Here is a 15,247-nt window from a genome sequence, read left to right as displayed (position 1 = left end):
CAGGAGCAGAAGAAGTGACAAGTCATGATCAGGGAAACGACATCGTTGGGTGAGCTATCGAAGACATGAATGGTAAATGTAGATGTAGTTAGGGGGAGGTCTGGAGAGATAAAAAAAGAGTCAGCAAACGTGGAGAGCATCGGGAAGAGGAGAAAGATGAGGCTCATCGGAATAAAGTGTCGTCTAGCGCACCGCAAGCGGCGACTCCGACTCATTAAATCAGTATATGTTTTTCAATCATCGGCATATCCGGGAAGAAGGGGACAAATGAGAGAGAAGCTCACTCTCGAGGCAACAAGTAGAACTCTGCCGGTCGTCGTAGTTTCGAAGAAAAAATTGTGTCACGCGTCACAGCGTTACCTGTGCCATCCAGGGTCTCCTCAACGCTGCTCGCCATGGCAGGGAAGAAGGCCACATTCGAGATAACAACCCTTACCCGCGAGTACAAGTACTCTCAGGAGATATCCCAAATGGTAGTGTGATTTTCGCCTGGGTTGACTCACAACTGAATTCTCCAGATGTTTGTCTTCGGCGAGGTGCAGGACCCGAATATGGAGACTGTAAACCTGGTGGAAGACATTGTCAGAGGTCAAATAATCGAGTTGGTACGCTTAAAGCCCGTTTCTCTGAAGTCATGCTGATTGGAATACAGATAGTCCAAGCGAGAGGACTTGCAACTCGTCGTGGCGCGCGATACCTTTCAGCAGAAGACCTAATATTCCTCATTCGACACGACCGTGGCAAGGTCAATCGACTGCGAACGTATTTGTCATGGAAAGATGTTCGGAAACATGCTAAGGACTCAGGCGGAGACGGTGGTGGAGGCGTAGAGGTTGAAGCGCTTGAAGACGGAGGAGACGGTACGTCTTATTTGCTGTTTTTTTGCCACAGCCTTAACTCAATTTCGTATAGAGAAACTCACGGCCAAAGCACAGAAAATCACAATTAAGTTGCCTTGGGAAATCACGACTATATACTCAGAGGTGCTCAAACAAAGCGGCCACCAGTCAGACGATGAAGAAGACGAGGATGACATTGAAGCGCATGAAGCCTCAGTCTTGCGACTCAAAGAAGCCGACGACGCAACACGACAAATGACGCGAGAAGAGTATCAGCACTATTCTGACTGTCGACAAGCTTCATTCACATACCGCAAAGGTTTGTTGCATCTACTGACTACAAAACCTATAGTGACCTTTATTTCAGCGAAACGATTTCGCGAATTCCTCAACTTACCTACCCACCTCGACCTGAAGGCTGGCGATGACACCGTTGACATCGTCGGTTTCCTTGCATTCGAGATGGTCCGGTCGCTTACTCTCGCTGGTCTCGCCATCAAAAAGTCACTTGAAGAGGACTCCCACTTACGGGAAGAATACGCGTCGCCCTTATTAGGCAAGCGGAAAGCACTTGGTGTTATGGGTGGGGCAGAGAAACGACGGCGAGAAGATTCTCCAGACCGTGATGCAGAGACGTCGTTGCCGGTCAACACCCTCTTCTTGCCCCCGCCAGAGGCCAGAACCGCTTTGCGGCCCGAACATATTCAAGACGCATTTTCCAGGATGCAGAATGAATGGGCTCATAGTAGGTCGGCAGGGTCGCGCAATTGGCGCGGTGGTTTGGTACGGACACGGGTATCTCTCATCTAATTAATGTAGCTTGACTATTTGCGCTGTATTTTTAGCTTGTACTTTCTGTTGACATCTTTATCGTGGAGAGTTTCCTTCCCCATCCTGCTTGTAATATCCAACCAATGAATTTCACTTGGAATCTTACTAGACTCGTAACCTCGACCTCGTTGAGTTGACCAGAGGAAACTAAACGGGGTCACAAGCATTGACAGGCTTGCTCTTCAACCACCATGACTCCAAGCGTTTTTGGCGCTCTTCTCTCAACTGCCGCGATCGTATCTGGTTTCCCTCAGCCTCAGGCCCCTCTGAGCATTACTTCAAGCCCCGTTTCACTGCCCTCGCGTCCGCTACAATGGGGAGACCTCAATGTCATATCAACAACCGACACCCATGGCTGGTTCGTCTTTATCAGCAGACTTGAACTCCTCCAATCCATCCCAGGCTCTTAGGACACCAGAAGAAGTCCCCGCCAGAACCAAACTACAGGTTAATCCGCGTCGACTCGCTCAAGGAAACTGACGCTCGTCAGTGGGACGTGGGGAGACTACGCCTCGTTTGTAGCGCACATGAAGCGAATAGCCGAGGTATGTCGCGTTCCAATTCTCTGCTGTATGCTTACGTCGGGCGCAGGAGATGGACGTCGACCTGCTGTTGGTTGATTCGGGCGACATGCATGATGGTGCTTGCAGTAACACCGCGACGGTTTGGAGGCTCAAGAGGACATGCAGGGACAGGGCTGTCGGATGGATTCCCCCCTGGCGGCGTAGACGCTCAAGATGTGTGTGTTCAATGCAACCTTTCGAGTTCGACTAATGGTTATTATAGTCTGGAGAATTTTTCAAGCAAATGCCTTATGATGTCCTTGCTATTGGAAAGTGCGCCGTCTTGCGTCGATTCCCGACTATGTCTCATGAGAAACTCAGCCATGAACTGTACAAATACGCAAATACCTTCGACATGTAGGATGCCACAGCCTTATTACGTGTTGTGCTCATGATACATAGGCACACAAACTTTGGGCGCCACTTCCAAGACCGGTATCTCTCCTCGAATGTCAATATCACTGTTTTTGACGAGAGCGGCAAACCCGTGAGCTTGCCTGTAGGCAGTAGGTTCTTGAATCTAAACCGAGTTTCCCATTGACGTGCCGTTTAGAACGATTTCGCAAATTTAAGACGCGCAAGTGCGTGCACTTTCATGCTTCCGGGTCAACCCTTGAACCTCGAGCCACAGAGGCAAAAGCATCACAGCGTTTGGTGTCCTCTACGACTTCACAACAAACGATGTGAATACCACCGTGCAGCCAGTTGAGAGCCTCATACGTGAGAAGTGGGTAAGTGCAATTGTGTTTCATAAAACAGGGCTGCAGCTTTTTTTTTAGTTTCTTGACGCGATAACGGAAGAACCAGATGTATTTCTACTCGTCGGGTAGGCATCTGTACAATCTACAATCTACTCTACTTGTACTGACTAGACTACAGACATATGACAATCTCTAGCTATGGCTGGGGGCTTGTTTTTGACACTATTCGCGAAAGACATCCGACTACTCCCATTTTGATTTTTGGTGGTAAGTCAGTCGCGACTGTCCCAACGGATACCTAACAGCACCCAGGTCATCTGCATATCCGTGATTGCCGTACGTCTTGCCTTCAAGAGTCCAGTCGTCAAGCAGCTTAATTGTCTCAGTGCAGTTTGACGAGCGGTCAATGTCTTTGGCCAGTGGACGATATATGGAGACGATAGGTTCGTATCCAGTGTCACAAAGTCTTCGCCTGCTGATCTTTCGTAGGGTGGATGAGTACGTTCGCAGCCTGATTGCTCTAAGCACACCTGACACAATACCGAAGGTGTCGATTTCGACGAAGCCGGCACTGGTCCTTTGAATTTCAGTCGCCGTTACCTGGATGCCAACCCAACAACGTACAAGGTCAGTACTTCAGTATTCATCAACGGAGAGGATTGTAGATTCTGATCCTGCCTGTAGTACCACACCGGGAAATCAGACGACACATTTTTCACCGAGCAGGGCAAAAACATCACGGACGGATTACATCAGCTCGAAAAACGCTTCGACTTGACTTACCAGTATGGTGTTTCTCCAAGAGACTTTACCATGACGCGGTAAGCTTTCTTGCTCTACAAAGTAACGACGTTAAAAGGGCAACAGGGACCAATACCCATCTAAAGGTTCTCTGCTGTCTTTGACCGCAGAAGAGGTGATTTCTTCTTCTAGCTTCATCGCATTCTTATCCTTGCTCAGGTCGTTCCGTTGGCCATCTCCCTAGACACTTCGCGCACCAACATCCCTTTTATTCTCATTATCAGCTCGGGATCGCAGCGTTTCGACATTTTCAAAGGACCACTGACGAAGAACGACCAACTCACGGCATCGCCTTTCGTGAATCGCTACATTTACATTCCGGATGTCCCTTATGCTGCGGCGACCAAGGTGCTGCCCACTTTGAACGCAGATGGGCCAGAACGGATATGGGTTGACAGCGAGAAAATGTCTTCTCCTGAGGAGCTTAGACAACGGCGAATTAGAGAGTTGGAGAGCAATGTAGAGCGAAGCTATCGGGGATGGTTAGAAGACATGCATCAACGAAAAGCGACTACCTTGTCAGAACTAACACTTGGATATGTTACGGCCGACGTGGGTCCGCTGCAACCTGTGTTCTATAATGACACTGATCACTTTCAGTCTTGCCCAGGCGTTGGCGACGATGTCGAGCACACACCGCTCCCTGTCTACCCAATCCCATCCTTCATTGCGTCAAGAACTCCAGACCCAATTCACACGCATGTCGACCTTGTCTTCGACGACTTCTTCAGAGACCAGATCCTCAAAACACTGAATAAAGTTCAAAGTTCTCGTATCTACGCAGTCGAGGATGTTGCAGACTACACAGATGTGCTCTCAAACGAGGTTTTGGGGATATATGCGCAACATGTGTGGAACTAGGCTATCCTGTAGTATCTAATTTCATAATATAGCAACTAATAGCATTTGGTGGGGGGCGAAGAGCTGAGCGAGAACAAGTCACGATGACAAACTAGCGGGATCTGTGCCAATGTGTTCTGCTGAGGACTACATCCTGTACGGGTACCCCATGCGTTCCCATCTAATGGCCTCTTCAGTGCGACCCCACTCTACATCTTCATCGCAAGTCCTGACACCTTCCTTGAGTCGCCATCGTGGAGCCTCCCATATGTACTGCACTCCAGTCTCCTCGTCAAGATTGATATGAGACGGTCCCTGTGCAATCTCTTCGAAGTAGGCATTGAGAATGTCCATTTTCCTGTCCGAACCAGGGCTGTTCAGAGGGGCATAACCAATGAAAGGATGTGGAGTTTGAACGCCACGACGGTAAGGCGACGGGATGTTCCATTTTTAATTAATGTCATACAAGACGTCCCGGATGTCCTGCAGATTCGTGGCCAGCCCTTTGTTCGCTGAAGCCAGGCCGAAATCGATGATTACGGGACGAAGCGGATCCAGATTTCGCAAAAATGATGTTTCTTGCTGCGAAGTCCGGATTGTTTACACCCAGGTTGCGGATAGCTCGAGCGACGTCGATGATGGCATGAGCAGCGCGCTTCGCATCAGGAGGAGTGATCTGTGGAGGTGACGAAGGGTTGGTGGATATTGTAGCCGCAAGCTGTATATGATGAAGAGGTGCGCCAGGAATATACTCGAGTGCAAGGAACGGGACACTAGACAAAAGTGGGTCGTCGAAGCCATAGATTGGGGGTTTGTACGTCCCGCTGCCAAACAAGCAAGGAATAGAGTGCCCCTGGAGCGATTCGAGAGCCTGGTAGACAGCCATTTCATTGGAGTGTGACTCGAAAGTTTGCTCCCAGTGGTCCATTTCTTGTGACCATAGACAGAGCGTCCCTTCACGATCAGCAAACCAATCATCGTAGAAGTCTTCATCTTTGTTTATTCGCTCTTGTCGCGTGACAGGCTGAGTGGCGCCGGTGCATTTCCAATGGTTCGGCCAACGCTTCGTGCGGAAGTCGCGCAGATGAGCTGTGAAGAAATCGCGGAATCTTGGTGACCACGGGGATGTGCTGCGTTCTTGGTCCAGCTCGCGCATTAACGGGATTCTGTTAGGAATATGTCGCGGATCGCTGAATTTTATGACGAAGCGTGGAGGGAGTGGTAAAACGCCACTTTGAAGTTCGGCGACAACCACCTGGCTGAATGTAAAAGGGCGGAACGCCTGCAAGACCCGAACAGAGATCTTTTGAGGAGTTGACGTTTTCGATAATGATAGACTGAGTTGATTCACTGGCAGTTGAAGCATCTGTCCCTCGGAATATTGATGGGGTACACACTCCGCAGGCCTCAAGAAATGTCAAACGAGCTGAAAAGAGGTTTTGAACAAGAATACCTAGTATCCAAAGCCATTCGCGACCGAGTGAAGTACATGTGACGGACTCCTTTTGGATCGAGGAGCGACACTCCAGATTCGTGTCGCCTTTGAGTGGGCGGGGCCCGGGCGTATACGTAGAGCTCTCCATTGTGAGAGCATTCACCAACTGATTTATCGGGGCTTGCGCAGTCGGCGAGAAATAATCTGGTGTCCTGAGAAGAGGATGTGCAGGCCCAACTTTACTAAGTTTGAACTGCACGCCCCACGGGCAGATGGGTAAAACGCGACGCAAGACTGAGCCTGTTAGTCTGTCGCCAAAGCAAAGACAGAGAGCCCAGAAGCGCAGAGGAGGGATGGGTTGGAAGGCGAGGGCAGACGAGGTATACTGCAACAGAAGTCTAAGTCGCGAAAAGTCACACAGTCATACGTCACACAGTCATAACACGCACCTAGACGCACCTTTCGACCAAAATAATGATGATAATAGTAACTGAAGGTCAGCCGACGGCGTTGCACAAGCTGAGGACTACACTAGCCACCTACTACCAGATTTTCTAACCATACACTTGCGGCAGCAAGTCAAGATCATGATGACAAATCAAGCGTGATCGTGTCATGAAAAATCTCGCAGTCTATAAGTCCCAATCCTCCAGCGCGAAGGCGAGCACGCTAAATGACGCAGACACATCTTCGCCTCCACTCGCCAAACTCTCCACCCCTCGCCTCACAAATCGCACCAGGCCATCCAGCTCAGACGAGAGCTTGTCCACCGAGCCAAACCCAGTTTTAAGTTCATCGACCGAAAACGACGTGGCCGCTTGTCCTTCATCTTCCAGATCGATGTCTTCCTCGTCCTGATGAGATTCATCCGAGCTCAGGTCCCCGTCCTTCCTCGAAAAGCTGACAACATTCTTCCGACGGGCTCTTTGCCGCCGACTGTTGTGGCGTCGCGAGACAAGCGAGTGGCGGGAGACGTCAAGGGTAACGGTAGTATTGCCCGCAATGGAGGTGAAGATGTTGCAGAAACGGAGGGCGATGTCCAGGATTGAGATAATGGCACGATGGAGAGCAGCGTCTGTTTTGATCTTCAGACGACACAGTTTGAACAATCAAGCAACCGACCTGGGTCCCCAGTAAGCAAAGACGATGAACATTTCCAACGCTGGAGAAAAGAGATGAGACGATGACGAGGACACTGCGTTGTACTATGAGCTTCCACTATCTCATCCAAAGACTTGGTTCACACAAAAGCTTTGTGGAAGTCGGTCACTTGAGCGTGAATAACCTGCGTTGTGAGAAAATTTAACATTGTACCGCATAGTTCAGCTATTGCAACCAACAAGTACAGAAGAACTCACTTCATGAACAACGCAACCGGCCTCGGAAAGCATCAACCTTTGCCCCTCTGACCAGTATACGCTCTAGCAGGGATTTCGCCCTTCGGAACTGCAGCAGAAACACGAAGACCTCGCCATATACCTGCAGAACCCGTGGCGGAAATACGTATGTAACCGGAGATGGGACAGCATATTCGACTGCCGCTAGCCACTCCCAACAGTTCTGCCCAAGTTAGTGCTGGGGGGTGGCATTGGGGGGATTCTTTATGCCTTCCAGATACGCATCCGCAAAAGCGAGGGTCGATGGTGTCGAAGAAGAAGATAGTGAGTGACATCTTGTTGTGCTTGAGTATGGATGTTTGAGTCTTGACAGCAGAGGAAGCTTGTACCAGAAGGCGCATATGATCGTCCGCTGGAAGAAAAGTTGGAAAACTGCTTATGCAAACAGAAGGCAGGCCGGAGTAGTCTCACCTGGATTTAGTCATCGTCCTGCATCGCGCGTTCTTTTAGCCGCTCGTAACCTGTCTCGGATGCCTCTGCAAGTGTATCTTGAGAAGTTATTCGGGACTTCTGCGCATGTCTTTCAACTTTCAGGGACACGAACAACTTTCGGAATGCAACTCACTTATGGACCTGTTTATCGATGGTATTCATATCCACGCTTGTCGCTGCCTTGGTAATCGTGGTGCTTTCAAGACTCTTGATCGCGTTTTCGACTGCGAAATCCATCGTTGTCTTCCAGTAAACCTGTCAGTTGGATGACCAGGTATTTGCGGATAGGAAAAGACGCGAGTGCGTGTGTCGCAAACGGGGACGTTGGGAGACACGGGAAAGTGGGCAGTTCGACAAGCTAGAAAGTGGGCTGTTAATCAGCCCGATGCAATGCTCGCCGTGACGCACTGGAATGGGGTCTTTGCGAATGTGCGGGAAACGGACGCGGGTGGGATATGTTAGAGTGAACGGAGAGACTTGAAGTACTGGAGGGCAGTCGAGCAAAGAAAATCACTGGTAATCACGTGCAGTAAAGTGGTCCGTTGTCGTCCACTTCGATGCAGTCTGAGTGAATATCCATTGCTCAGCCAACTCCTTAGACTAAACTCTTGCATCCCTCCCGCCGATACCTCTATCTCGACAAAGTCATCATTGTCCGGTCCTTTATCTGCAATTTTGGGCTAGAGCACGCGCAAGTTGACAACACGAACGGAACTAATCAAAATTAGTCCTCTCGCCCTGTGCGGGCAAGTAACGCTGTATTCGGGCGACGATAAAATAACTCCAGCAGCAAAATATACTTGCTTTCTGCAGGAGCTACGATATGCAATGCCAACCTCCAGCCCCCCTTCCTTGTCTGTCAACAGTAAACCAGTCCTAGCACTAGAGCCGGACCCCAGCAGTCCATCGACTCTATCTCACCACTGAATTTTCGTCGTCGCTCAACTTGTGCTCATCAGCAGACTCCGGCGCCAACTCGCCGCACTCGGAAACCATCGAAAAAACTTCCGGCGAAACCTGTTCCAAGATTCGCAGACGGCGTAAATGAAGCGCACCATTGGTACCACCGTATCCCAGTCGAAAATCAACTCGCGCATCCGATCTTCCATTCTTTGGACTCAAAACCTCCCGACGCCACGCATCGTCATTGTCGACTCATCGAGCGGTACATCTGGCGCGCAAAGTTGAGATTCTGTTCTTGACTGGAATATAACAGCTTGTGAACAAATCTTCAGATATTTTCATTGCTATTTTAATTTGATTGTTATAGCTAGAACGAAAAAGACGCTGGTTCAAGTTTTACATGTAGCACATTGACACTATATTCAAGTAGCCGGCGTCTAACAGCAGTTATGGACTTCGAAGTCTGTGGGATACTTGTACCCAAATCAAGCCAACCACCTTGAGACATTTGACGATATCTCTCACGGACGCGATATCCCTGCACAGAACCACCACTAGCACAACTTGAATATCAGCACACTCATACAGTACTACCTGGAATGTCTACGGAGGTCAAAGTCATGAACATCTATGGTAAGATACTACCACTTTATAGCACTCTCAAGTCCTACAGAGAACCATAGGTGGACAAGGTGGAAGTGGAGGGTCTAGTCAATATGGACAGAGTGGCAGAGGTGGAATTGGACAAGGTCCACAACTTGAATTGAAGAACAATCAAATATCAGCGTAAGTTATTGATTATAATCATCTTATTGGCTCTCTCACTTTTACTTCTCCAAGGATTTATGTAAATCAGGGGCATCCAGGCAAGTTATCCTGGAGAAAGTTTAGTTTATTTAATTATATAATATTAGACCTTGAGCAACAAAAGCTTCTTGAATGGATTTCACCTATCAATTTCTTTATTAGACAACAGGAAATCAGTATACAGCCCTTCCAATATCTGTAGGTGGGTGGTGGAGTAGTTTCGTCACTCAGAGTTGTTGACGTGTATTTAGCACTTTTGAATTGAAATTTCTCGTAACCCATCCCAAACAGTCTCAAAAGTGGAGCAGAAATACCTCAAAAGGGAATTTTTCGACAACACACGTCAACAACTCTGAGTAACGAAACCGCTCCACAACCCACCTACAGTTTGTGGAAGGGCTGTAATCCGACAGAAGGATACTGGTGAATGGTTACTTCAAGATCCAAGTTTTCAACAATGGCAATTGGGAATTGGAACAAAAATATGGTACTATGGTATTCGTAAGCTATTCTTATATTTTCTTGATTTCTGTTTTAAGTTAATATAATAGCTGGTGTTGGCAAGACTATTCTTGTGTAAAATTTATCAACTTTTCATTGCTCTATAATGTGCTAATATGTGAATAGCTCAAAAGTTGTTCATTATCTTACTCAATTAAAAGATCAAGATAAAACAATTGGGATAGCTTGTGCATATCTGAACTACAAGGAAGCAGAAGTTCAGACACTTCAGTATCTTTTGGGAGCTCTTTGGAGATAGCTAGTTGTTTTTCAGGATCTAACACCTGCATGGCAGTTATATAAAAAACATGCAGTACACAAGACTAGTGCTACTTTTGATGAGATACAAGGCTTACTGGCACATCTTATCCACAGCTCCAGATTCAGCAAAATTTATATCATTATTGATGCATTGGATGAATATCACAATGACTTCAATGAGCTTATACAGCATATTCTGGAACTTGGAGAGAAAGTTAATATTATGATCACCTGCAGACCAAATATAACCTCACCTGCTGAAGTACCATTTGTCAATCTGCAAATTCATGCAAATAGAAATGATATTTGGAACTTTATAATAATTCAACTCCAAAAGCATAAAAGACTCAGGCGATTTATCAAGAATGATACTTCAGGCTTGCTGCAAGAGAAAATTATAACTGAGATAAATTCTAAAGCAAATGGAATGTATGTACTACATATTTGAAAAATCATTTAAAATATTCTCTTTAGGTTTTTAGCAGTCAAGCTACAAATTGATTCTCTAAGCTTAGCATATACATTGGAAGAACTGCACCAAGCACTTGAAACTTTGCCTACTACACTGAATTCCAGCTATGAGCGGACTTGGGAACATATCCATTCACAAAATACACGGCAGATACATATAGCTCTTTCTGCACTAGCATGGACTGTATTTGCCAAAAGACCTTTAGATGATCTTGAGCTACAGACAGCTCTAGCAATCAGTGAACACCTGGACATTCTTCCTAGCCAAAGATCTTTAGTGCATATTGATGATATTCTTGAGGCTTGCTGTGGTCTAATAGTAATTGATGAACAGACCAGAACTATTAGGCTTGTTCACTACACTGCCCAAGATTTCCTAGAAGGTCTTAAAAGTCAAAGCCTCTATGATATCAAGTCAAACATTATATTATCTCTCATTGCATATTTAAAATTGGTGCACAAATCTACAATATTCAATGAAATTGATTTTCCACTGCTTAACTATTGCCAATATATTTTACTGCATGCAGATGGAGAACCAGAAGAACAACTATACCAGAATTTGATTGAGTGCTTTCAGCAAATATCAGTATCACCTATAATTGCAGGTTGGAAAATACAACCATGGAACTGGGCTCCTTTGCCTGAGAACCTGACACCACTATGGATTGCTGCTTCAGGAAATTTGGTCTTTTTAACTGAGCATCTTCTTATAAGAGGGATATATATACAATTTCCTGAATTGACATCATCAATAACAACTGTTGCTGCCTATGGTTATGCTCCAGTCATATTTCACCTATTGAAACATTGTTCACAGTATGATATAGATAGAAGAGACTCAGATGGAAAGAATGCATTGTATTATGCTTCCTCTCAAGGGCACAAAGAAGTTGTAAAACTTCTATTAGAGGCTGGTGCTCAAACTCATATACATTCTATGGAGAATGAAAGTGCACTTCAATCTGCATGTGCAGGTGGTTATCAACAGGTTGTTGAGTTACTTCTAAGTGCTGGTGCAGATATAAATGTGCAAGGTAGCAGCTTTGGTACACCACTTCAAATTGCATCTGCTGCTGGACATAGAGAAATTGCCAAAATTCTTCTTATTGCAGGTGCAGATGTAAATTGGTTTGGGGACTATCATGAGACAGCACTACAATTTGCATGTTGTAAAGGACATTCAGATATTGTAAGACTGCTTCTTGATGCTAGAGCTGATATCAATGCACTTGCTGGCCATAATGAAACTGCACTTTATACTGCTGCTGAGATGGGCCAAACACCAATCATCAGACTTTTGCTAGAAGCTGGTGCTGATCCAAATATATGTGGAGCCTATTATCATACTGCATTACAGACAGCCTCAGCTCATGGACATAGGGAAATTGTAGAGCTTCTACTTGACTCAGGTGCAGATGTTCATATTAATGGAGGTTACTATGGAACAGCACTTCAGGCTGCTTATGCTATGGAGCACCTCACAATAGTTCAACTGCTATATAATGCAGGAGCTACAGCAGACCAGTTTATAGCCAATTTCCAAGTTGCTTATGAGGCTACATTACCAAAAAAAGTTTATGTCCTCAAAAGAATATGATCAGAGCATTCAGCTTCTTCTTTATTCTCCAACAGATATGTTTGGAGATGTTTTGTAATATATAGAAGTCATGGTTTTAAATAAATATTGATCTAACAAGATTTCTGGTATTAAAGATTATAAAGGGTAAGAAGAAGATTACAACATGGAGCTGCAAATATTTAATGTAATGCCACAATGTTTATCTAGGATACATATTTGCTAGATTTGCCAACTCTGTTATCACAGATAAGACCCGGTGATGAGTGCAGAAGATGGACAGCAAATAAGCTCTCTAACTAAACTAACCAACAAAACAGCCAAACTGTCATGGTTCGGGTCAGGCCGCCGGGCCACGAGGCCGCACGGGCCCGCATACCGCCATACTCCTCGACGCTCCCTCATTCTTCCAGCCCCTTCCCTTTACCCCTGCGGCCCTACGCAGTGCCCATCCGATCCGCCCTGGGACCTGGCGCCCATCCGATCCATCCCTAATACCATGGTGTATAAAACCGTACTTACAAGATGTAGTCGCTAGGCTAATATCGTCTATTCTCCGGGCGAACACCCATCTTTCGTGCTCCTTAGACCCTCTTGAAGTCGGACCCCCCGACGCCCCGATACGGCCCGAGCCCGACGTTGACAGAATATTAGCCTCCCCACGAACGCAAGAAGCGCGACAAATGTCTACCGAGCACGACAGTACGATGGGCTCCCCCGCGAACCAGGGGGACGAGCGTGCCCGATTCATGGCCTTGGGCCATAACGAACAACAGGAGTTCCTGTTCGCCCATCTGTTCCGAACGAATCAGGAGATGGAGCAACTCAAGGCGGAAAACACCGCCCTGGCAAATCAACAAGTGGTCATCGAGGCCGAGCTGTCCCGAGTAAACGGGGAGTACACAGCTGTACGGCAGGGAGTTATGCAGAGCTACGATCTGCTCCGCCAAGCCAGAGAAGACTTGGCCCATCGGCCCCACGGAGGAAATACACGAGTAACCGTCTCTCCCCCTAAGGAGTTCACGGGTGACGCCAGCAAAGTAGACGCCTTCCTGGCCGATTGCTGGTTGGCTTTCGAAGCCAACGCGAATGTCTACAATGACGATGTACGAAAGATTTCGTACGCTCTCTCCTACATTAAAGGAGGAAACGCGGTCACGTGGAAGGAGAACATCTCCAAAGCCATGAAACTCCGCACCGCCGAAGCCTATACTACGTACGAAGGCTTCGAGAAAGCCTTCATCGTGGCCTTCTGAGGGGAGGCCCACGCTGAAATCGCGCAGCAGAAGATGGAGACCTTCGTCCAGACCAAAGACATGGACGCGACTAGCTATTTCACAGTACTCGACTCCCTCAACAAAGTCGCGCACTACGACGACGTCAACCTCATTCGCGTCGCCAAGAACTGTATGCTGTGGGGCGTTACGAACGCGGTCTACCGAAAGGATACACTCCCCGACACCTACGAGGCCTGGAAGGCAGAGGCCATCAAGCAAGACGGCACACTCCGCCGCTACCGTATTTTCGACGAAAGCCACAAAGTCAACCACCCGCAGGCCAAAACGCCCCCGACGGCGCCTGCCCCCGCCAAGAACGGGTTTAGCAACCGCAACCCATTCAATGGTTGGGCCCGAAACGCGGCAATTAGCGCCACCGGACCGACCGTGGCCGCACCCCGAGGAAACGGGGCAACCACGGTCGCCGGACCCGCGACAGGGCCCGCACCTATGGAGATCGACCGGGACCAGGCCCCCGCTACGGCCCGCAGCACTATAACTGCGGCCAAGAAGGACACATCAGCCGGATGTGCCCGAACCGGGCCGCATCGGCCACTAACACGGATAAGGCGGATTTTGGCGATCATCGCGAGTGAAGCCTACGCCCTCGCCGACGTATACCACAAGTGTCTCTAGTTACAACCCGCATAATCGATATTCCGTGTTGCCGACTCAGAGATACGTGGGACCAGACGTAGAAATCAACCCCGAACAAAGAACCCCGCAACCCGCCATTTCCACCCGCAAGAAGGGCCCGTACAAAGCCGTATGAGATACCCTGAGGCCCGCTTGGAAGAATTGGCCCGCGGCCAGCGCCGAAAGGCTTGTCGCGCAGATTTGAGACCAGCCCGAAAAGGCCCGCTCGAAGCTACAACAGTGGATACATCCGGCCCGGCGAGCCGAGAACGGGCCCGAACTAGAAGAGTTCATACAAACAGGGTACGCCCCCGACGTAGCCGAAGCTTTGCGACAGCTACAAGATGCCCCCCCCTTTCGGAAAAGCGAAGGCACCACGGCCACCCGAGTGGCCGTCACCCTCCAAGGGGTCAACGACCTCCGAGGATACTCGGTCGACGCCCTCCTCGACAGTGGAGCCACCTCTGAGTTCATGCACAAGCGGTTTGCGGAGGACTCTCGACTGGAACTCGAGGCCCTGCCACACCCAGTCCCAGTATACAACGCCGACGGGACGATCAACGCCAACGGGGCGATCACCCACGTCACCCGCTTATGGGTCACCATCCAAGACCACTCCGAGCTTCTCACGTTTGCCATCACGGACACCGGGAGCAGTGACGTGATCATCAGGCATCATTGGCTCAAGAAGCACAATCCCGTAATCGATTGGCATGAAGGTGCGATCGCCTTTACCCGATGCCCGCCCGAGTGCAAGCGGGCCCGACTGTTGGAACAATGGGACGAAGAGGACAACGAACCCCTGGGCAAAGGGGATCGCCTCTTCGTTACCTGGATATACGAGGAGGGGTCAAACATGCCCGCCCACATCCAGGCCATGCAGAGCGTGGCCACCAAGCTGGCCGCCCGCCGCCTACGCCGCCGAGAAGCCCTGAACCATCAAGGAGAGCGTACCCGCGCACTACCTGGAGGA

General features: G+C 48.5%; 3 protein-coding genes across 3 annotated transcripts; 1 reads left to right on the top strand and 2 right to left on the bottom strand.

The window, feature by feature from the left end:
• Positions 1–368: 368 nt before the first annotated feature.
• MIND_00794200 (uncharacterized protein) lies at positions 369–4,596 on the top strand (the record flags this gene model as incomplete). The annotated part of the gene is made up of 26 exons (XM_037364627.1): positions 369–473; positions 519–605; positions 653–860; positions 913–1,158; positions 1,207–1,584; positions 1,844–1,906; positions 1,954–2,028; positions 2,081–2,117; positions 2,161–2,215; positions 2,262–2,310; positions 2,360–2,409; positions 2,457–2,506; positions 2,555–2,590; positions 2,636–2,739; positions 2,787–2,814; positions 2,865–2,964; positions 3,013–3,059; positions 3,113–3,201; positions 3,247–3,270; positions 3,321–3,377; positions 3,424–3,432; positions 3,482–3,561; positions 3,619–3,755; positions 3,802–3,850; positions 3,895–4,287; positions 4,336–4,596. The coding sequence occupies exons 1-26, from the start codon at positions 396–398 to the stop codon at positions 4,594–4,596; spliced, it is 2,790 nt and encodes a 929-aa protein (XP_037220271.1). The 5' UTR covers positions 369–395.
• Positions 4,597–5,035: 439 nt separating this feature from the next.
• On the bottom strand, positions 5,036–6,158 carry MIND_00794100 (uncharacterized protein; the record flags this gene model as incomplete). Its single annotated transcript, XM_037364626.1, has 3 exons — positions 5,036–5,925; positions 5,973–5,981; positions 6,029–6,158. The coding sequence occupies 3 exons, from the start codon at positions 6,156–6,158 to the stop codon at positions 5,036–5,038; spliced, it is 1,029 nt and encodes a 342-aa protein (XP_037220270.1).
• A 484-nt stretch (positions 6,159–6,642) lies between these two features.
• On the bottom strand, positions 6,643–7,401 carry MIND_00794000 (Spindle pole body component; the record flags this gene model as incomplete). The annotated part of the gene is made up of 4 exons (XM_037364625.1): positions 6,643–7,085; positions 7,133–7,205; positions 7,257–7,295; positions 7,369–7,401. 4 exons carry the CDS (start codon positions 7,399–7,401, stop codon positions 6,643–6,645), a joined length of 588 nt encoding a protein of 195 aa, XP_037220269.1.
• Between the last annotated feature and the right edge of the window lie 7,846 nt (positions 7,402–15,247).

Source organism: Mycena indigotica (assembly GCF_014461135.1).
Source record: "Mycena indigotica strain 171206Taipei chromosome Unknown Mind.scaff0006, whole genome shotgun sequence".
Taxonomy (NCBI): domain Eukaryota; kingdom Fungi; phylum Basidiomycota; class Agaricomycetes; order Agaricales; family Mycenaceae; genus Mycena; species Mycena indigotica.
The sequence above is the reverse complement of the archived record's forward strand: the minus strand, read 5'-3'. Positions and strand labels throughout refer to the sequence as shown.